Here is a 23,421-nt window from a genome sequence, read left to right on the forward strand (position 1 = left end):
GTGCTAGAGTGCACACACAGGCTTTCATCACACCGAGCTGACGGCATCTGGGAGAGACGCATGTGCTAGAGTGCACACACAGGCTTTCATCACACCAAGCTGACGGCATCTGACGTCCACCATGGCTGATTAGTGAGGCTTAGTGAAGAGCATCTTGATCCTACTCCGTCAGGAGGACTTTTAAACATTATAGAGTGAAAGCCAGTTTTCTTTCCTTCCTTCCTTCCTTCCTTCTGTCCTTTCTTCCTCCCTTCCTCCCTTCCTTCCTTCCTTTTTTTCTTTCTTTCTTCCTTCTTTTTTTAATAAGACTTCTTCACCTTTTACTATCCCAATTTTTCCAAATTTTTTGTTATACACTTTATTTTTTAAATGCTTATGAGTTTGTGTATATCAATTTTTGTGCTCATCATGGTCATTTAAATACAATTTTATGAGCATTTATCAGTTCTGTTGGTGTCTTGGAGCAAACCAACGTTGAAAGCTCTGTGTGTGCTCTCTGCGCTGCCGTGAAACAGGAACAGTTCAGTTGATTCTCTAATGAAACCACACTGCATGCTTGGATTAGAATCCTAGATAGAGAGCCGAGTCAGTGCATGAATACTGAACTCACTGTCACAGCATGTACCATAGCAAGTTGCTATTCTGTAGTCTCTTCCATTTTAAGTTTTACCTTTGTAACTTGAAGTAAAGAAAATAAATACAAAGACCACACTTTAAAATATCTAGGAAAATCCCTTAAAAGAAAAAAAAAGTAAAAATTCAAAGAAACTTGAATTTGGGGCTATTTAATTATGAGAGGTCATAAAACTTTTTCCCCCTGGGAATAGCACTTTTATTCTGCTTGACAAAAGGCAGGTAAGAGTTGGGCCCATCCTTCCAGTTGTGCAGAATGGTAGCAAGGATCTTAGTCAGGAGTCTCAGCAGACAGTCACCTGCACCTCTTTATCTGTCATCTGTGCACTTCAATATGTCTTCCCTCTAGATACGGATAACTAAGTTGATATGAGACCACTCCAAAGAAATGTCTTTGTGGACTTAACGACAGCCGTTGCAAATGGCTGGCTGCATTAGCTAAACTAAGGGGTGTGTTTGACTCTCGGCAGTACTTGGCTGTGAGACTGTTACAAGTCATGGTGTCTCTGTTGCTGCTTAGTTCCCTCAGCAGGACAGAGCCGGGGGTAGATGAAGCCACCAGGCTGCTCATCTCAGCACAGTTGTGTTCACTGTTTGTGGTTTGCCTCTGTCTGCTCAGACAGAAGTCCAAGGACAGGAAGATGAAGCCTTTCCATAAAGCCTTTCCTCATTTTGCTGCTTCTTTAGTTGAGTCTCCGAGAGCAGTGAAGGGGACTCTCCTTGAGCACTATTAGGTATATGTAAATGAAATTGTTCATTGCTGTGCCACAAATTGTTCAGTGGAGGCCGTGCCACAGCTGAAAGTAAGTTTAGAGTTGGGGCCCAAGGGGCGGGAGTTCCTGTAGTAGTCTCTTTAGGAATTGAATAATCCAAGGAGCCAAGGTGAGACTATCCTTTATTCCCCAAACATTTCTTTTCTTCGTCAGGTCCTGAACCTTGAACCCCCTTCGGACGGTATGCTTCTGCTCTCTTGTGATGCCCCGGCATACACTATGCTGGGGACATCACACCAGCCATGGAACCTGTCCAGGAGTCAGGAGACAGCCTATAGGGGCAAGGTAAGTGCGCTGGTTTGTTTTGTAGCTATGTTGTGTGGCTTTGTGAAATGTTAAACAGATGCATTTATGCCCTTTGGGATATAAAGTGGCATTTAACCATTATATCCCAAGAAGCATAATAGTTTTAATTGTGCAAAACCGCACAATATAGTTAAAAAATACAACCAAAAGCACAACCCTCATGGCATAGTTTTAAGGCTGACTGCGTCTTCCTGAAAGGTTCCATGGCTGGTGTCGCATCTCTTGCACAGTGTTTGTGAGAGCTGTTGATCCCATCAGGGGCAGCCCAACACTACCTCAGAAGTGGGGAGCAGTGAGTTTTCATGGGATTTTTTTTTTTTTAAAACACAAGTGCCTCTTTAGCGTACCTTCGGCATGGAGACTAAGACATGAATTCTTTTTGCAGGATGCCTTTAACCATAGCTTTAATGGCTGCAGAATGTTTGTGTTTGATACAACAAGTAAATGTCTGGAAACTCTTTAGGCTAACTGCCGTCGAGCATTTAGGATGTGAGACTCTCCATTCACCCTCCACCCTTCTGCTTAGCGGGTGCAGGACAGTGTGTGTGGGTGTGTTCATGAACATCTGGCCGCAGAGTGCTATGACTGATTTATTCACATGTGAATAATAGCTGACACGGCTTTCTGAATTGTGGAAAAAACAGATTCATCGAACAGGCCTCATCGGACAGTGTTCACAAGAGCCATCGAGGCATGTGATCTCCACTGGCAGGACAGCCACTTGCAGCACATTATCAGCAGTGACCTGTACACCAACTACTGTTACCATGACGACACTGAAAACTCCCTCTTTGACTCCCGGGGGTGGCCCCTCTGGCATGGTAAGTGGCCAAACCGGAAAGACTTTTCCATGACTTACTCCTTTGTTTAGTTTCTATAGCATTATTGGAGTGGGAGGTAGAGGATCGAGGTATTCAATGGGCAACGCATGAATGCTTGGCACAGGGGGCTGAAATTTCCATTCAGATCCAAGTTCAGAAATGGTTTCTTATATCTTCTTCTATGGCGCTTGGGGAGGAACATCTTACTGTAGTAGCCCGCTTTTATGGATGGATCTAACAGCGGCCACTTTGCCCCCTTACTGGGTTTCTGTTTGTAGAACACGTCCCTACAGCCTGTGCAAGAGTGGATGCGTTGCGTTCTCACGGGTACCCCAGAGAAGCACTGAGACTAGCAATAGCTATTGTGAACACATTACGACGACAACAGCAGAAACAGTTGGAAATGTTCCGGACTCAAAAAAAAGGTGATTATGAAAGAGATTGTCTCTATTGGAATGGATTCCTGGTGTGCATGGAGCTTGGTTTCACGTTCTACTGGAAGAGATGGAGTTTTGAAAGTACAGCCATGGAAATGGCCTTCATTCACCATTCCTAAAAGTGTTTGACAATGCACTCATGTAGAACACAGCCATACATGCAATCAGACACCCATACACATAAGCTAAAGACGAATAAATTTTTTTTAATTTGATAACATATCTGCAAAAATAAAATCCAAGTTGTTTTGGTTGAATTTTGAAAGAAAACAAATTCCTCCCTAATTACGGAGATTTTTACTTTTTGAACAGCTGATGATCTGTCTGGATCATCTAAAATGGAAGCTAAGATACCTTCCTGGTGTAATCTAATGTAAACACTAAGAACTTCACAGTGGCTGCCCATCCTTAAATCCCAGCAGCTCGTCTCGGGTGGGCGCCCTCAGCTGATGGCTACTGTCTCAGTTTCTGAGGTTCCTCTTCTGCACAGCCGGTCTCATCAGAGGGGCTGTCTCTAAGAGCTGCTGAGATGGACCCACTAATCCCTAGAAAGTCTGAAACAAGGCCTGGCACTCTATACTTTTATAGCCATAATAGTCTCTGTTGGAGGACTTGTTATCTATTCAAAGTGATCAGAGCAGAAACCCCTGCTTGCTGAGGTAGCAGTTCGGTTGGTTTTTCAAGGTCTACAAATGACTTTTGATGAGTGATCAACTGACAGGACACCTGACCTTGTCTTTATCTCAGTTTGTTAGTTTTCTCATTTTGGATAAATACCATAGTAGTAACAATAAAGTCTGTTACTGGTTCTCAGCTTGCTGATTGGATAGTGTCTTAGTTAGGGTTTTGCTGCTGTGAACAGACACCATGACCAAGGCAAGTCTTATAAAAACAACATTTAATTGGGGCTGGCTTACAGGTTCAGAGGTTCAGTCCATTATCATCAAAGTGGGAGCATGGCAGCATCCAGGCAGGCATGATGCAGGAGGAGCTGAGAGTTCTATGTCTTCATCCAAAGGCTGCTAGTGGAAGACTGACTCCTAGGCAACTAGGGTGAGGATCTTAAGCCCACACCCACAGTGACACACATACTCTAACCAGGTCACACCTCCAAATGGTGCCACTCCCTGGCCCAAGAATATAGAAACCATCACAGATAGTGAGAGAGATGTATCGGCTTTTCCTGGTTGTACACTGGTTCCTTCTGGAAGCACACATTCTTGGGATGACTTGCTTTGCTGTAATTTTTTTTATAATTATGAGCAGTTTTAGTTACTGTTGGCTTTTGTTGTTAGTTGTGTTTTTAATCCTTTCATACTTACATATACTCACCTTAAATACAAATAAATAATGAAAAGTTGTTGGAATAAGCTGGAGGGTAGAAGTGCTGGCTGTGACTTTCAGTTTCTTTTATGATGAAACCAGTAGGAGTGTGGACCGGCACTGTCACTCACAGTGCACATCATTCCAGAGTTACACTCTCAGCCACAGGAAGGGCAGTGCAGATGGGGCTGGAATGTCAGTGGCCTCGATCTAGAATGACTCTGCTGAGCCTCCCGAAATGTATTGGAGGCCCTGTAGAAAGCTTTTCTGAAATCCACTTCCTCTAAACACATGGACTGTGCCTGGTCCAAGGTGTTGCTTCTCCTCAGCTGTGCAGAGGATAGCTTTTGAACTAAGAGGATGCATAGAACTTTGTTTAACATCAAAAGAATTGGCTCTTGAATCGTGTCTAGTTTTTGGTTTGGGGTTTTGTTTTTTGTTTTTTGGGTTTTTTTTTAGAAAACATAAATTTTTCTGAGTAATTTTAGTTTTTAAATTCTGTTTTGTAAATTGTTCCATTTAAGAAATATAAAGTAAAAATGATTAATATGTTCAGAATCACGTTGGGTTAGACTGCTATGATTTGCCTTGGACTCGGGTGTACTGTAGCCCAGGCCTGAGTATCTCAGACACATTCTGTGTCGTCCTGCAGGAGATGAAACGTGTGTCTGGTGGTTCTTGATTCCTTAGGACTGTGTGTGTGTCTGTCCCTGAGCTGCTGCTGTTTGTCCTAATATTGAAGTGGATGTTAGTGTTAGGTGTGCCGCACAGTGACTTGTAAATGGACCAAGGTTAGTGAGTGTAGTTCTGAGTAGTTCAGTTCCCTCTGACCTGATTTGTCAGCTTTACGATTCTGAAAGAAAGTAGCCCCTCCTCTCTTTAAAAGTGTGTTTCTTAGAAATCTCTCACCTGCCTGTAGATTTGTCTACACACGGTTCTCTTAACCTTATACAATTTTTAAATCAAAATCCAGAGTTAGCTGTACCAGAGAGTGACGCCCTCCTTGTGCTCGCTATGCGGATGAAAGCCAGTGGCCAAGCAGGAGAAGGGTGGCCTTTCTGAGGCCTCGAGAACACAACTTGAATAAGGTTTCATGTGCTGTTCTTACGCGCTGAGAGTTAGTGATGTAAAATCAGAAGGCTTCTTAAGACGTGGTAAAGTCATGGAATAAGGCTTTGGCCAACTGTCAGTCAGTTTGTTAATCTGTGCTCCGGATAACTGGATTTTATTCTTTTAAAAGGGAGGTGCTGCTTTTTTATTATTTTGGTGAGCAGCTTTAAATAGCATTCGCTAGTAGATCATACTAGAAATCATTTGCAAGGATTTGTTTTCTCAGCACTTTAACACCAAAGAGCTAACATTCTGTAAAGAAAATGAAAAAAAAAAAAACATTTTTTTTTTTGTCAGAATCTACATCTACCTTGTGCTATAGCTCACTCTTGCTGAAGGTCCACTCTTAGCCCCTCTAACGGCAAGCACGGCTGCTGTGGAGTGATTAACAGTGCTCCTGTGAGGGATGGAGTCAACCCCAGAGCGTCATTGCTCCACTCCTCATTGAGATGACCCAGCGGGTGCAGGTGTGGTGACAGTGTGACGGTGCAGCTCCTCACCACCTCTGCTGACTCACTCAAGGGCACAACCGTGGCAGGATGAGTGCCTATGACAGGCCTGTGAAGGTTAGCCCATGATGCTGTTACACAGATGTGGGGAGCCATTCTTGGACTTGAGTGCCATTCAGATTGATTGATAGATGAACCATTACAACTCATAAGATGGGCATTATAGTACCTCTCAGCGGATAGTTTTTTAACTAACAAGGGGCTTTCCATCTGAATTAATTCCTAATTATTCTGAGAGCTGCTATCACAGTCTGTGTTACTCATGTTTCTCTCCCTTTTCTCCATTCCTTTTTTAAACAGAGCTGCCCCATAAAAGCATAACTTCGATAACCAATCTGGAAGGCTGGGTTGGACACCCCCTGGACCCTGTGGGCACTCTCTTCAGTAGCCTTATGGAAGCTTGCCACACTGACGGTGACGCCTTCTCTGGCTTCTCCGATTGTACAGGTAAACCCATTAGCGTTTGTTTGCTCTTCCCCTTTTCTAACCCCAGAATGGTGTTAGTTAGTCCTTGGTTTTCTTTATAGTATGTATTTTAAACAATATATTTATTTTTACTTTATGTATATTGGTGTTTTGCCTGCATGTGTATCTGTATGGTAGTGTCGGAGCCCCTGGAACTGGAGTTACAGAGTGTTGTGAGCTGCCTTGTGGGAACTTGGAATTGAACTCAGGTCCTTTGGAAAAGCAATCAGGGCTCTTTAACAAGTGAGCCATCTCTCCAGCCCCTACAGTATGTTTTATGAAGCCATGTAGTCAACAGAGTCTGTGGTTAGCGTTAGTGCGAGCTAGGAGGCAGGCACTCAAGCCTCAGGTGGGCTCCCCCATGGGAACATCTTCAGCATCAACATCTGGCCGTGTTTGTCAGTGACCCAAACAATACTCTCTGCTGGCACATGATCCTGCACTAAGAAATTAATAACATTTATGGCATGTTCAACCTTGATTATGATAAACAAACAGCTGTGTTCCATAGCTTTCAGAACTAGAATATTTAGTTGCTTTTCTTTGCATGAAAAGTGACTTAAATATTTTAAGTCTAATTTAACTATCGTATACGTTTCGAATGTTTGACACCATACATACCATAACAGAGATTTCTCTTCGGTCTCCTGGAAATTCAGAATCATCCCTCAAAAGCTCCCTAAGGCAGAGTTGAGAAGGGGTAAGGACTGTCCTTAGTTAGTCCTTGGATGAGATGGAACAGGTTTAATATTTTGTCCGTCTCAGTCTCGCCCTTGGTGGTTGCCTTCCTGAGTTGGGGGTCGGGAGTCCGAATTCGCATCCCCTGAGACTTGGACAACTGAAGTTACAGTTTTACAGTTTTACACTGACACTCTTGAACTGAGACGAGAGAAGGCGTCTCTGGCATTGACTGACCCTGAAGTTGAGTTGCATATGCTGTATTCTTTACTGATCTCACTGGAAATGTTAGTATTACAGAAAAAGTATGAAAACACTTTTCATGCACATCTTAAAATGTAGCATTATAGTCATATAATTTTTAACATTAACTTTTTATTGTTAGCACTTATTGGTTATACAATATGAATTTTATAACTCTGATGGCATGTGATTTTATTTTTGTTTGAAATCTTTTTCCACTCTTTAAGATCCTTAGTAACCCACAAATACTAATCCCACAAAACATACACTTTATCATCCATAGTCATGGTTTAAAATATACTAAACTTTAAGCCAGGCGTGGTGGCACACGCTTTTAATCCCAGCACTTGGGAGGCAGAGGCATGCTGATTTCTGAGTTCGAGGCCAGCCTGGTCTACAAAGTGAGTTCCAGGACAGCCAGGGCTATACAGAAAAACCCTGTCTCAAAAAAACAACAACAAAATCTAAACTTTAACGTAAAAAATTGAAATGTGAAACTTTGCGTTTTAATGTAAAAATTTGATGTTCTGACTTTATCAGAGAATTCAGGCACCAGTACTGATTAGAACATGTAATTAGTGCCTGACAGTATTGAATGTAACTTAGATACCCTCTTTGTGGCATTTTATAGACAACATGGGACAATGCAAGTCCCTGGAGTACCACCATCTGCCTGCACACAAGTTCTTAGAAGAAGGGGAGTCCTATGTGACCCTGGCTGTGGAGGTGGCCCTAATCGGGCTGGGGCAGCAGCGGCTCATGCCTGATGGGCTCTACACACAAGAGAAAGTTTGCCGGAACGAGGAGCAGCTCATCTCTAAGCTCCAGGAAATCGAATTGGATGACACACTGGTGAAAATTTTTCGCAAGCAAGCAGTCTTCCTATTAGAAGGTAACATGCTAAAAGGGTCTGGTGTATGTACTAATCTGCTCTGTTAAGAGCATAGTATGGATACATAGGATACGGTAGGATAGATTCACAGACCACCTGAGGCATGCTCACTAAGAAACCTGTCAACCTACTTAAAATATACACGATTAGGTTTTTATCATTTGGTTTAGGTTGTCATATAGGATAGCTTGTTTGAAATCAGGTCACTTGCTTTGTCATGGGCTATTTTTATTTCGGCTAGGTGGCTCCTGAGATAAATGCAATGTTGATGCTTGGCGAGATGTTCTTGGCACCTATGTACCCATTTGCTTGGTCAAGTAAATAGAAAGTAGACACTGATTGACACTCCTGTAGATTTATTGGCCTTTACAACATCTGGCCTTGTAGTATCATGTTTAATTGCCAACGAAGAACTAAGATCTGCAGGAGTGCTTTCTACTGTTCTTTAATAACGTCACTAGGTTTATTAGGCGTAGGTTCACCAAGGAAAAGGCTTCATAGATGAGCTGAAGCAGCAGGGGATTTTCTTGATCTTACAAAGTCTAGGTTTTGGCTGGCACTGTTGTTGAGGTATGTTTTCTCAGAAGTGTAAGTGTAATTAGTATAACTTATAGGGTGCAACTTTAGTTGTCTTAGTCATAGAAATCTCTTTGAGATGTGTGCTATAGGGTTTTTCTGTGATTGATGGTAAAATGTGTTCACATTTTATATCATGGACTGCTACAGACTATAGAGGAAATACTAATTTAAGACCTTTTTAATTTTTCCAAAACTAAGGATCTATTTGAGAGATATATTTTTTCAAATATATTATACATTTATACATTTTAAAAGGGAAATGTTCTTAAAGCAAGCCTTAATATGATTCTTCATTTGGGGTGGGGGGAAATAAAACCCCATTTTTAATTTTAAAGTATTCTCCTGTAGTTTGTCATTGTTAACTGTTATTCATTTATTAATATATAAAGATAAAAGGCCTGTCCTGGCTATTTTCAAGACTAATCCTGATTATTTAACTACTTCTTTTATTTTTCAGTTTCCTTCCACATAATCCCTTTTGATATCTAAGCAACATCATTGGCCCCAAGTCTTTTCAGTGTGGTCGTGATTTATCCCGACCTTTGATTGCCATTATATTGAAGTTCTGGAAGAGGACATGGGATTTTTCAAAGCTTATAGTTAGTGTGTGGTATCTTTATCATTTACCTTTTTTTTCTTTTAACTGTGTCTCTGTTCGTTTATTTATGGTTTTGGGTTGTTTTGTTTTTTTTTTTAACTCTTAGTTTTCAATTCACTCTCATCAAACTTTTTATTTTTTTAATATATGAGTGCTGTCTAAGGAAGGACTCTGACTCTCCGGGGCCTCCTTCCCTTTTCTGGCCCTCTAGAGCCCAGGGGTAGCTCTTACAGGACTAGGGAAGTCACAGGAGGCTGAGGGCCATTTCTGTAAATACTGAGGAGAGCAGGCTGCGGTAGTGACTTGAGTCCATGACCTCGTGGAGTTTTCCATGCACTCATAGTCTTTATAGGAGTCAGGAATGTCCTAGCATACCTGACACCTGAGAAGAGGGAGCAGTAGGTACCGTTGCCGAGTGTGACTCTTCTGCTGGCCATGGCACTGGTGGCTTAGTCACACATTAGAGAAGTGCCTTTGGGGAAACTTTGTGCCAGACGTCAGGGTTTTGTAATTTACTACACTTGAATTCTGGGATTATAGGTCATTATTAATCTAAAAGTAAATTTGTACTGCCTGACGTGGTATTATACTTGTTGATTCTTCATTTTGACTTTCTCTGAATGATAAGGAGATAATGTAGTGTGTTTAAAGGGAGCCTTTGAGAGGGAATGGAGAAAGTGAGGGAGAAGGGTTGTCTGCAGTACAGATTGCTGTAATCTGTCCTGCAGTAAAATGGACTGGAGGATTCAGTTGCCTGGGTGCTCGCTGTGTGGTAGCCAGGTGGGATCGCTAGGAGGTTTTTATTTCTCTCAGTGTTTTAGGAATTCACAGAGCTCAGAATCCAAGGTCAAGGGGTTGGCTAACTGTGCTTCTTTCTGTCTTTCCTTGACAGAGGGAAAGCAAGCTTTGACATCCTTTTTCCCCCCCTCTCTCCTCAGAAAAATGAGTTCTTGGAGAATTTTGAATCCTCCTCACCTCCTCTCCCAGCTCCTCCCAGATCCTTGCCCCACTTCCCTGTCCACCCAATTCTTAAAACAATTAAGTCTACTTTGCACTGCCCATATATACTCTTGGGTGTGTAACATTTCACTGGAGCACAAGGAGCCTGCCCTGAAAGAAATGGAGGCTGCCCCTCCAAGCAGCTGTGAGTTGCTAATAGCATTTTAGTCAGGGGTAGAACTAAATGCTACTATTCTCTTCTCCATGCCGTGCTGGAAGTCTATCTGGCTTGAACTTAGTAAGTTCTTCTGCATGCCGGCATAGCTGCTATGAGGTCCTATGCACAGCTGCCCTGCTGTTTCCAGAAAGCTAAGCTGTTTCTTTAAAGTTATCAACACCTCCAGCCTTCAGTCTCGCTGTTCCCTCTTCACAGTGACCTCTAATCCCTTGGGAGGATGAGAAGTGATAAATATATCCCATTTAGGGCTGATCATCCCAGCCCTTTATTCTCTCCACTTTGACCAGTTGTGGGCCACTGTTAATTGCCATCTACTTCCAAAAGAAGCTTCTGGGGTGAGGGGTGAGGGTGAGGGGTGCACTCATCTATGGTTGGAATGATAGGTCATCAGGCTCATTTAGCTGCGTGGTGGTAGTAGGTCCTCCCTTGAGGCCTATGACTTGCTCAGGCACAGGTTCTTAGACGAAGGTTTGGTTTTGACTTGTGCAGCAGGCTTCAAATCTAATCAGCAAGTGGTTGTTGACTCCATGGTATCTCTACCATGTTTGCACCACATGTGGGCGTATTTTGCCAGGCTTATCATTACTGTAGTGTGAAGAGTTCACGGCAGAGTAAAAAGGCACTAATCTTATTTCAGTGCATTGCTCTATCACTTCATTTAAGCATAATTCTCTCATAGCGTGTGTCTGAAAATATATTCATATTGTGGTAGGACTTTTGCTATTTGAGTTTGGAGATTCATACGCATTTAGTTTATCAGTATTGCAACTTATTTTGTGAACAAAAGGTGCATGTAGAACACTGTATCTACTTTTCATACTGTATTACTAAGTATTTTGAAATGTCTTACAAAGATTAGTAGATTTGGCAAAATTAGAAATTCATCCAGGATTATAATTAAGGCTAAAATATGAATTGTGTATGATTTTCAAAATATTTAAATAGTGAATAACTTAATAGCTTAAAAAATGCTAACCTGAAAATTGAATCACAAAATGACTTTTAGATCATTCTAGAATGATCTAGAATGTACCATGCTCCTACTCAAAGCTGAGTTCAGTAAACCTGTCTCACCATTTCTTCTGAACTGCATTTCTTGCATTCTAAATTCTTTTCCAGGGTGGTTTTTCTCATGGAAAACAAATGTGTTGTGTTCTCTGAGCAGTAGTGTCATGGCTCATAATTCTAGAAATCATGAAACAAATGTTACCCAAAGGTGACATGGAAACCAATTTATTAAACACTTTACAGTAACTAAACCTTGGAGCACCTAAGTGCTGAGTGTTAGAACTAACCACTGTGGTTTCCTTTCAAAGCCAAGGCCTGGACTTCCTCTGAGAGAAGCATTTGGGGAGCTCACAGGGGGCCAGAGCTGCCACTGCACTTGTCAGAATTTACTAAGAAATGAGTTTTGACAGCTTAAATGCAATTTTGCTTTCAAAATTGGCCTGTTGGAGCCCAGAAGAGTAATTTCTCGTTATTTTAATGTTTTTCCTTTGCTTATAGTGAATACCAAACGAGTAATTTATTAATCACTTTATGGAATTACTGTTTCTGCTTATTAGAAACAGTAGCATCCTGAGCCTGTGCTGAGGCCTCAGCGTCCTCCCAGATGGGAGACTGAGCTCTTTTCTGGACATGGCGCATCTGTCGGTGAGAATGCAGGGGCCATAGCATGGCGCATCTGTCGGTCAGAATGCAGGGGCCATAGCATGGCGCATCTGTCGGTCAGAATGCAGGGGCAGAGCTAAGCAGCCTTGTGTGCATTTCCATGTGCTCAGCTAACATACACTAAGAAAGAACTTCTCAGATTCTGCAAAGAGTGTGCTTCCGAGGGCTGCTTTATGGGAGGTTCTTGTGCGAGCTCTGTTCCTGGGTTCCCTGGTTCCTGTTTTAGCAGTGGAACACTTGGGGAACTGTTGGTGACTTAAAGCCTAAACTGGGACTGCGTCTTCAGGAACATTTGACTAAGGTTTTTTTTTTTTTTTTTTTCCTTTCTCCTGTTACTTAGTTCAAATTCTTAACTCTATTAGCTGTACATTTGCATAAAGAACTTTAAGTACAGTTCATAAGGGCTATTAGTTTGTTCTTTTGGAATGTAAACGCTGTATGTTCTCTTCCACAGCTGGACCATATAGTGGCTTAGGTGAAATAATCCATCGGGAGAGTGTTCCAATGCACACATTTGCCAAGTATCTCTTCACCTCTCTCCTACCTCATGATGCTGAATTAGCATACAAAATTGCACTGAGAGCAATGCGGTACGTATCTCCAGCCCCGCCCTGCGAGGCAGTCCACATTCCCCTCAGGGAGAGATGACCATTAGCTGATCTCATACTCAGTCATGTCTCTTACAGGCAGCAGAGAAGCTAAAGATACTATGTATCTGCTCCCTGGGTTGTTGTGAGGCGAGAAGCTAAAGATACTATGTATCTGCTCCCTGGGTTGTTGTGAGGCAATGTGTTTGCTATGTTTAAGCTAAAGATACTATGTATTTGCTATGTTTAAGCTAAAGATACTATGTATTTGCTATGTTTAAGCTAAAGATACTATGTATTTGCTATGTTTAAGCTAAAGATACTATGTATTTGCTCCCTGGGTTGTTGTGAGGCAATGTGTTTGCTATGTTTAAGGGGCGCATCCTTTTCTTAGCTGCGCATAGACTATGGCCATCATAGCCTCTTCTTAGTGGAATTTGAGAGTAAAATAACCAATGCTCTAGAGCAAGTGTGACACTGAGGAGACCCTTCATCTCTGAGACCCCAGTGGCAGCATCAGTACAGCTTCTAGGATGCAGCGGTGCACAGCTGGAAGCCAGGCGGATGTGTCTGGTGTGCAAGGCGTCCATGCCAGGCATCCCTCTGGTCTGTTCACTTTAGCTCCACTGCTCCCGTCCCCTCAGTGTTTTTGGTCATGGCAGTGAAAATAATCTCTGCCAACTCACTTGCTTCTTCTCACTTCCTTTGAAACATCAACTCACCAAATAATTGCTTTTATCATGGACTTGCTCAAAGTTGACACTTTCTGATGAGTTCTCAAGAGCCTGCTTTTAAATCTTGTATGTAACCTATTCAACTTGCAGAGCCAGAACGGACATCTGCCATTCTTAAGGCTTTAACCTTACCCTTCTGCTTTTTTAAATAATAAGTCACTCTTGTGTCTTTAATGGAAAGTTCATATTATATATTATTCTAATAGACTAAAGCCAAGCCCTGTATAGATCTAAAAGCCTGAGAATGTTTGATTCCATAAAAAGAAGCTTTTCATCCTCGTCTGTAATGCAGATAAGATTGGCACGTGAATCTGCCTAAGAATTACTGGTGTCACCAAAGGTGTTCTTACATCTCTCTGATATTTGTGTAAGAACCATATGCTAGTCGATTAGCCGTCAATTATATTTGTGTAGGGTTAGGGTACTGTGTGTGTGTACACCTCTGTAATAGAGGATTCAGGGCTGGTATGTAATTCACATGCACTTTTGACCACAGGAAACATCTGTAATGTACTAGAGGAATTTTCTAATACTCTCTTGATCTTTAAATTGCCAAAAAGTAAATAAGTAACTAACATGAGCAACAGTCCCCTCCCAAAATATTGCTTTATAACACTTGGACAATAGTTTAGAATATACTTTCATAAGTAGATATAAATTCCCAATTTTTTTGAAGCTGAAATAGAAGTCTTCCGGGGGAGGGGGGCAGGTGTTCACCTGTCTACTTACTCTAATCCAAAGAATTCCACTCGGAAGAAACTTAATATTATGAAATATTATGTTGCCTCCAGATACTGCTACTACTACCAGGCTAAAGTAAAGTGAAATGGGGGCCTGGTCCTGTGTGCTTCTGGCTTAGGGAAAGAAATCTTCTGCCCTGATGAATGCCTGGGCTATAGCAGAGCACAGGGAACGAACGGCGTTCCCCTTTGCCCTCTCTTATCTGCCCCTTGTACCCTATACAAGCTCTGCTGCAGAGCACCAGATCATTGCAGGATGCCAGGAACCTTGCAAGGAAAGGGGAGATAGAGCTACACCCTTGCTCCCTACACCCGAGAGAAAGGGTTGGTCAAGAAAGGGCAGCTCCTGTGCACTTTCTCATCTTTGCAGAACTGTTGACTACTTTGTAGCAACTCCAGCGAGGACCTGGCTAGAAAGGGCAGCTCCTGTGCACTTTCTCATCTTTCCAGAACTGTTGACTACTTTGTAGCGACTCCAGCGAGGATCTGGCTAGGGAGACCAGCATTCTTGAATTCTTTTAATTCTTTTTTTTTTTTTCTTTTTCTTTTTGAGACAGGGTTTTTCTGGATAGCCCTGGCAGTCCTGGAACTCACAATGTAGACCAGGCTGGCCTCGAACTCAGAAATCTGCCTGCCTCAGCCTCCCAAGTGCTGGGATTAAAGGCGTGCGCCACCACGCCCGGTTTGAATTCTTTTAAAAGCTGAATAACAACCCTGCTGAAATTCTCACTTCTTGATCCTCTACTTCTCCCTCTGAGCCTTGCGGGCTGCGTTCTCTGACTGCAAACTTTCCGGGGTCCCTAGCTCTTATTTCATAGTCCCTGAACTAGTAGGCTGGATGAAGCCAATGTGTTGATAATTCTTAAGGCATTATTCTAGTTAGAACTAAGCTGCTGATCTCTTTGGTAATTTCTATTAGAAGAAGTCACTAATGTGATTTGTTTTCAAGAATTGTTTATTGTCAACATAATTGAAGTTAGAAATCATATTAAATTCATGTTCAGTTCCGTTCAGCCTCTGGTTGATGAAATATAAGTTAACTTTAGATTCCTGAGGTCACAGGAATAAATCCTGTTAGAACTTAAAAATGTAGGAAGAGGAGCCCATTTTAGTTTTAACAAGTTAAAGACTTTTTCTCTACTGCTCTCTGTTGCAGATTCCATCCTAAATACCCATTTTTATCTTGTTTTATTTTTTGATGGGCGATAAGATTAAAAACTAGTTTGTGGAGATTAAAACTCATATTTCATAATTCTTGTGTCTGGGTTCTGGGTGTCCCTGAATGTCATGCAGTTTTCTTAGTGATGCTGCTTAGGAATGAAAGGAAGAGAGCTGTGCAGTTCCCCGAACTCATGCCCCAGACAGCACCCATCTCCGTAAGCATGGCTTCTTGTGGCCAGGATAATGGACCAATAATAACAGGATGGTCTTTTTTCCTTTCTCCTTACAGGTTACTAGTATTGGAATCTACTGCTCCGACAGGAGACCTCTCCCGCCCCCACCACATTGCGTCAGTCGTCCCCAACCGATACCCTCGCTGGTTCACTTTGAGCCACATTGAGTCCCAGCAGTGTGAGCTGGCATCCACCATGCTAACTGCAGCCAAAGGTAGTGTGATATTGAGAAACCACGTCGTCTCGGTGGTTTGCACTCTTTTCCTCCCAGAAGAGCTTTATATTATTGTTGTGTTTAACTCAAATTCTCCACAGTAGTATCACTATCAAATACGTTTCAAAGAATCTTTATAAAGATACTAACTTCATGCTTACTCCTGAGACAAATGGGTGCCACTCATTTGAGCCTGGTATCATCTTTATTTATATCATGTTACCATTTGTGCAGCACCCTGCCCCCAATAGAAACAAAATTAAATCATTGTGATTTAGAAATAGAACAAAAGATTTGGCTAGTTTTGTTGTCCTTGAAATATTCACTACAATACATACACAGAAGCTAGAAGAGCTGTTTGTTCTCGGTGTTGGTTGGTTCCAGATTATGTGTGCTTTTAGTCACTGTTTGGGGGGGTGAGGGGGAGTAGTGTGACTTGGCCAATCATCACGTGAAGCTGAGATGTGTATAGTCTTCAATGGCTATGGGACATTGAGTCATAGCACCTGTACCAGCTGGGAGCCTCCCAAGGAAGTGAGCGTGTGCTTTGCATTTCAAGTTCTTTGGTCCTCTGGGTTTGCCCGTGTGTGATTGCATGGCTTTTCTCTTATTTACGTTGCTTCGCCTACATTGGACTCGGTTTGATTTGGTTTTCCTTGGTCCTTGCAGGCGATGTTCGGAGGCTGGAGACAGTATTAGAATCCATCCAGAAAAACATCCACTCCTCATCACACATCTTCAAACTTGCCCAAGATGCATTTAAAATAGCAACTCTCATGGACAGCTTGCCAGACATCACTCTTTTGAAAGTGTCTCTGGAGCTGGGCTTGCAGGTACTACTGGTTCTTTCTGGGGTGCTAAAGACTGCTGCTAAGCAGCCCTCATAGGGATGTTCATTTTAGTTTTTCAATGATTCTTTAGAGCCCAAGTGTGTTGGACTTTTTAACAGTGCCATCTTTCAGAACTCTGGTCACTTTAGCTCAGCCAAAGTTTAGTCCCAGCTAAGGCAACAATACAGTCAGAATCCTTATGTGTGTTCCTCAACTTTAAAAACATTTTTTCCTGACTTACAGCTTTAAGATTTCTATTTCTCTTGTGAATGAGTGGAAAGATACTGCCGACCAGAGACCTGAATGATGCTAGAGCATGCAGGAAAGATTCGGTTGTAAGGGTTGACTTTTTAGAGGCAGTCTGAATTTTTATTGATGTTTGCATTGGACAGTTCCGTCTCCTTTTTATAACATCAAGAGAACTGGGTAAAAGACGGGGCGGTCAGCCTGGTTTCTGCTTGAGATTGCTGCAGCACACAAATGCAGGAAGATTTGGAATCTGTCACCCAGGTGATGTCATCCTTACAGTTCCTGCACGGAGTACACTGCAACCAGGGACTGTTTGGGCTTTCTTTGTGAAGCCTGTGCTAACATTTGTGTTCTCACTCATTAAAAAGTAGTTATGCCCTACCTAAGCATGGGAATTAGAATGCCCTGATTAGATTATTGACTTGTTTTCTAAGTTATCGATTCTTCCTTTCAGTGATGTATTAATAATGTTTAATGCAGTGGGAAAATGCATATGTCACTAGTAGCATGAGATAGTGTATAAACCAAGGTGCAGAGATTGCTTTTAAATGTGGTTCAAAATTTATTTTCTTAAACATAAATTCTTGTTATTTGATTTATTTTGTTATAAATTGTTGAGGGTGTTATACAGAAAGGGACATTAATATGATTTTTCTGTGCTCTTGAAATTCTGGGTTAATGGCAAATTGGTGAAAACTCACCTGCTTTGCCTCATTCTTTCTAAAACCCAAGAAAGAATTTCATGGGTTCTTTGTAAGGCTTTCAAGTGTTCAAATAGTTATGAACATAAGGAGACAGAGAAGTTTATCTTGGAAATTCTTAGTAGAATGTAGGAGAGGGAGGGAAGAGATCAGCAGTGATGCCAAAGATGGCTTCTTCCAGTTGATCTGAGCTACATCACGGTCAGAGATCGAAGGAGGAACCAGTTACTGTTCTACAGCAATCTTTACCCACACGTGCCCCCCCCCTTTGATGAATTCATAAGAAACCTCAGAAATCGTGTCTTAGAATACTAACGCTAGGAAGGAGAAGACAGCCAGGCTCTTCTGGCTTCTCAGCCCCATCCTGTGACTCACACAAGAAAAGACATGGAATGACTTTGCCACATGTGACTAGTGGACCCGCCAGAGGTGCTGAGTGAGCTTCCTATAGGCCTCGCAGGCCAGGGCAAGACCAGCTGGGGAAGCCAAGTTTTACTCTGACCTCAAGTGCTTTCTGGCCCCCTGGGAGTAGAGTCTACCTAGTAGTTTACACTGTGAATTGTTTTTTTTTTTCCCCGTTGACATAAAATTATATTGAAAACATTTTGTCACCCTGCTCTTGTAGGTCATGCGAATGACCCTCTCAACCCTCAATTGGCGACGTCGAGAAATGGTGCGGTGGCTGGTGACATGTGCTACTGAAGTGGGTAGGTAACTTGGAGGAGAAGCTTGTGATAGGATCTCATCTCACATTATGAGAAGCCCCCGTGCCCTCAAGCACACACTGGGGACTCGCTTCTCCAAACCTCACCCTTCACTGCACAGAGCTTCTAAGCTGTCCCAGTGGGCAGCTCCAGCCTCTTACTTTAAATGGAGGGAATTGGTGAATGTGCTGTCCATTCAGTTCCTATATCCATCTCATCCCTGCAAGGGCCCTAGGGAGAGGATGGCCACCTTGTGTGGCTTGGATGGACTTTGAAGTGTGTGAGAAATTGTAGCGGGCCATAAGAGAATCATCTGGCTGGCTGTCAGCTGTGACTTAGGGGCCCTTGAGGCCTAAGGTTTCCCCTTTGCAGGACAGAAAGAGCACAGACATTGGTGGCCATGGCTGCTTAAAACAGCCTTTCTTCCTGCTTATGTCACAGAAGGAAGCACAGCTCTTAGTGAGATGTTGCCTTGAGATTCTGACAGGAGACACTGTGAAATATGCTTACTGTCCTTCCCTCATGTGACATGCTATTCCAACAATCATGAATTTGATCTCAGTATGAGAATTATCTTTAGATTATTAAAGTGCTCTGTTGCTAAAATGTTACAAAGATATTAGGGCTTTGAGAAGTGCCCACACCCCTGCTGATGTGCCAGGGCCGACTCCTACTTTGTGTAGGTGAGCTCTGTGTACAGGCGCTTAAAGACTACATTCGTTTCCAGCGCCTGTATCATCGGCAGTTCTCTTCTGTTCACTTTTTCTCTCCTGAGTCTGGGCGATATTTTCATAATTGTAGGTCTTAGAGTTTTGTGTTGTATATCTTTTAAACTTAAACATACCACGCCACATATATTAAATCCCTATTTGTGGGAAGGTTACCCCTTTGTTTTGTTTTGTTTTTTATTTTGTTGGCCTCCAGTTCTACAGTGAATGACTGGCAAGAGGTCCCAGCGAACAAGTCCTCATTAGTAACAAACCATTGTCTGAAATGGCAAGAGGCCCAGTGCAAATACCAGCCACCAAGAGACTTGTTTCCTTATTATAGGGAGTTCGTGCTCCTTTCGGGCATTTCACAGAAGAACAGTGCAGGTAACCTTATTCTGAAAGGCTGCTCCCAGGCACGGTACCTTCAGTGTTCCCGTCTAGCTCCTGTTCTGCAGTGGCTAACAGTATGAGCAAGCATCAATTGTGAACGTGCAAACAGAACCTTATCCAGACTTCCTGTTAGCAGTAATAAGGTTTGTTTATGTTCCTTGCAGGCGTTTATGCCCTGGACAGCATCATGCAGAGCTGGTTTACACTTTTCACTCCCACAGAGGCCACGAGTATTGTTGCGACTACCGTGATGTCAAACAGCACCATAGTCCGCCTCCACCTGGACTGCCATCAACAGGAAAAGCTGGCCAGCAGTGCCCGGACGCTGGCATTGCAGTGCGCCATGAAGGACCCACAGAACTGCGCCCTCTCTGCACTGACCCTCTGTGAAAAGGACCACATAGCTTTTGAGACGGCGTACCAAATCGTCCTCGATGCTGCTACCACCGGCATGAGCTACACACAGCTCTTTACAATAGCACGGTACATGGAGCACCGTGGGTACCCGATGAGGGCCTACAAGCTGGCCACGCTGGCCATGACCCATCTCAACCTGAGCTACAATCAGGACACACACCCTGCCATTAATGACGTTCTGTGGGCCTGTGCGCTTAGTCACTCCCTCGGTAAGAATGAGCTAGCAGCTATAATACCTCTGGTGGTTAAGAGCGTCAAATGCGCAACGGTACTGTCGGACATTTTGCGCAGGTGCACCCTGACCACCCCGGGCATGGTGGGACTTCATGGAAGGAGGAACTCTGGCAAGCTCATGTCACTGGACAAAGCCCCCTTGCGGCAGCTCTTGGATGCCACGATTGGGGCCTATATCAACACAACGCACTCACGCCTCACACACATCAGTCCTCGGCACTATAGCGAGTTTATCGAGTTCCTCAGCAAGGCCCGAGAGACCTTCCTCATGGCACACGATGGACACATCCAGTTTACACAGTTCATCGACAACCTGAAACAAATCTACAAAGGCAAGAAGAAGCTGATGATGTTGGTTCGGGAGAGGTTTGGTTGATAGAACTTGTATGAATGGGGTGGGGGTGGGGCGGGAGGGACGGTTTGTTTTTACTTGAGCCTGCCTTTGTACCCTTTTTAACTTAAAGAACAGAGCCACACCGGTATTATATGTGTATAGTTATATTGCGTTTGCAGACTAAATTGTCATGTTGTGAAAGTTTGTGTGTTTTTACGTTTTTCCCTTTTTCTTTCCTTTTGTTTTTAATTATTTTTATTATTATTATTATTATTGGTTTGTGTGAGAGAGGTTGAGAAGGTTTGGTTTACACTGAGTATATGTTGTCAAGTGGCGAAAGTCCACATAGCTCTCCTGTTTTCTGTATACGTTCACAGCCTCAAAAAAAAAAAAAAAATAATTGAAATGGCTTTAAAAACCAAACAGAGCACCTCCATCCTGTGATAAGTACCTCGAATGGATTCAGCTTTACTCCTTTGTAACTCATCCTCACATTTTCAGCATATGTAACAAACCAACAAAAGGAAATACTAGTAGTGAAAAGGCTGACCCACGTGGCTTTGCAGTGCTCTTCGTCCAGAAGCATGGCACACGATGCTTGTGCATGTGGAAACTTAGCGACTGTCAACATACATTCTCAGGGATTTATCCAAAAAAAATTAAAAAAAAAAAGAATGAGAGCATTTATTGTACTGTATATATATTATAGTATATGTCTGAATATTGAAAATATAACATTAACTAATTTATAAAAAATATTCTATGTAATGCAAAAATACTTGAAGCTGCAGTAGCTTGGTTTTAAACAAAAACAAAACATGGAGAGGAAACGTAGCAGAAGGACAGAACGTGCGCGCGCCTTGCTTCGGGGTTGGCTCAGGCCGTGAACCTTCCTGCCGGGCGGTGACTGCGTGGCTGGACTGAGATCTATGGGGAAGATTCTATACGTATATATATATATATATATACAGCTTCTGTATACATATGTATATGTAGACACACAGACACCAACAACCACTACACCACACATGCTTGTAACAGGCACTTGAATAGAGAGGGGCAACACACAGCAAGCCTTAGCATTAAGAACATACAGTGTGCCAGAACCGGGGTTCGTGCCTCCTAGCCTAGGAAACTTAAAATATCCTTTTGACACAAAACGCAAAATGTTTTCCAAGACAATTGACATGATACATTACGCCTTTGCAGTGAGCTAATAAGCTAACATTTGTGCACAGATAACATTATATATATTATATATCTATTCTGCATAGGGATTTTGACTTTGTGCAGGACAGAAAGTTGTGTAGGTCTGACTGTTCTACTTTTCAGTTCTCTCTCTCTCTCTCTCTCTCTTTAATATATTTTATTTTCTCTAGAATTACTCAAACAGAAGCAGCCTTCTATCTTGCCTTTGTCTTAATGCTTTAAAATAACCAAACTGGAGATCTAACTACCAAACTGTTCATTATATTATTAAAATACCAACCTTGGTTACAGTGTAGTGTCTTTACTTTAGCTGATGGTTCTGTAACCTTGTGCTTTTTAAAGCAACCTTATGTTTTGGTGCAAAAGTCGTCCTGTGTCTCTTGTTCCCTTCATTAGAAAACATGCTAGAGGTATGTTTGTAGGTATTTTTGTTTAGAAGAACTATTTCATGCGCTCCATTTTATTTATTATAATAGGTAAAAAGAAAAAAAAAAAGGTTGTACTTCTTCACTCATGTAAACATGCTCATGAAGTTGAAAGTAATTAAGATTTGATACACTGATATCAATTTATTTATGTAACTAAATCACTGTTTTATAAACTTGTTAATGATCAACAATTTTTGTTTTGATTAAAATTAGTTTTTTGAAAGTTGATTCTGCCTCGTTTATGGTATATCTACCTTGTTACACTTGAGTTGTGTGTTCATTAACTATTACTGAGTCTAAATGTTTAATAGCAGCTACATTCATCCTCCAATTATCCATGCACTGAATTCTGGGTACTTTCTTAGGCCCTAGAGATAAAGACAGTGGCAAGCAGAATGAGGGCCTGGCGCTTGCTGTCTGGTATCGAAGACAGGTATAAATGAGAGGACCTCACAGATAAGAACGAGGCAGTAGCTGAATTGGTTTCAACCATACAGTACAGGTTGTCCTCTCTCCCTGATTAATGACTATAATTTAGGGTGCTAAGTACTTCTTATATTTAATAAATGCTAAGATTGTAAGGCTTTGGATGTGTGGTTTTAAGGGAAATTATAAGACAAGTTCTATAGATTATGGATCCGCACTACACTACCTCTACCAAAGATCTGTGTTCAGGAAGGTGAATATGTGATGTATGTATGCATTTTAGAGTACCACAAAATGTACTGCAAAGTGCACAGTTCCGTGCACTATTTTAACGTGACTGTACAGCAGATCGCCAGAGGTTTCTCAAGCGTGCAGAACGGAACAAGTAACAACAACTTCCTCTGGTGCCTGGTAAATACCAATCTATTCTTTTGCTACCAGTTAGCTGCTTTGGATGCTTCCTCTAAGTGAATCTATGCAGTGATTTGTCTTCTTGCAGCCTATTTCTCTTAGTGTGCTGTCTTCCCGCTTCATCCATGTTGGCGCAAGTGCCAAAATTCCCAGTTTTTAAGGCCGCACTCCTTCCCATCATACAGATCTCCCACATTGTTTACTTATCCGTCCTTCGGTGGACATTGGACTAGGATACTTCTGCTTTTGGCTGTTGTCAACAATGTTGCTTTAAATTGGGGAGAAATTTTTTGGAAAGATTTCCAGTTGTGTAAATGTGGATACATACCCAGAAATAGGAATTTAAAAGCGGGGTGCTTTTTTATGGTTTTATTGTTGTGAGGATCTCCACTTTCAGGAGACGTTTCCTTTTAAAATATTCTTACTTTAACATCTGGTCTTAAAGGTAGATTACAAATGTCAAGAAGTTAAGCCAGTAAGAAGTGAAGATAAAT

At 42.1% G+C, this 23,421-nt stretch overlaps 1 protein-coding gene across 2 annotated transcripts in view; it reads left to right on the forward strand.

The window, feature by feature from the left end:
- The window catches only part of Zswim6 (zinc finger SWIM-type containing 6), a 163,732-nt gene extending 141,414 nt beyond the window's left edge, over positions 1 to 22,318 (forward strand). For both annotated transcript variants that reach the window (XM_021180894.3, XM_085830853.1), the window contains exons 6-14: positions 2,357 to 2,533; positions 2,812 to 2,958; positions 6,213 to 6,359; positions 7,930 to 8,190; positions 12,670 to 12,805; positions 15,727 to 15,884; positions 16,554 to 16,717; positions 18,290 to 18,371; positions 19,633 to 22,318. In XM_021180894.3, the coding sequence (XP_021036553.2) occupies positions 2,357 to 2,533; positions 2,812 to 2,958; positions 6,213 to 6,359; positions 7,930 to 8,190; positions 12,670 to 12,805; positions 15,727 to 15,884; positions 16,554 to 16,717; positions 18,290 to 18,371; positions 19,633 to 20,495 (2,135 nt within the window). In that variant the 3' untranslated portion in view covers positions 20,496 to 22,318. The remainder of the gene's footprint in view (positions 1 to 2,356; positions 2,534 to 2,811; positions 2,959 to 6,212; positions 6,360 to 7,929; positions 8,191 to 12,669; positions 12,806 to 15,726; positions 15,885 to 16,553; positions 16,718 to 18,289; positions 18,372 to 19,632) is intronic.
- Positions 22,319 to 23,421: the final 1,103 nt, after the last annotated feature.

The sequence above is a fragment of the Mus caroli genome, unplaced genomic scaffold (assembly GCF_978045245.1).
Source record: "Mus caroli unplaced genomic scaffold, Mus_caroli_1 scaffold_15, whole genome shotgun sequence".
NCBI lineage: Eukaryota > Metazoa > Chordata > Mammalia > Rodentia > Muridae > Mus > Mus caroli.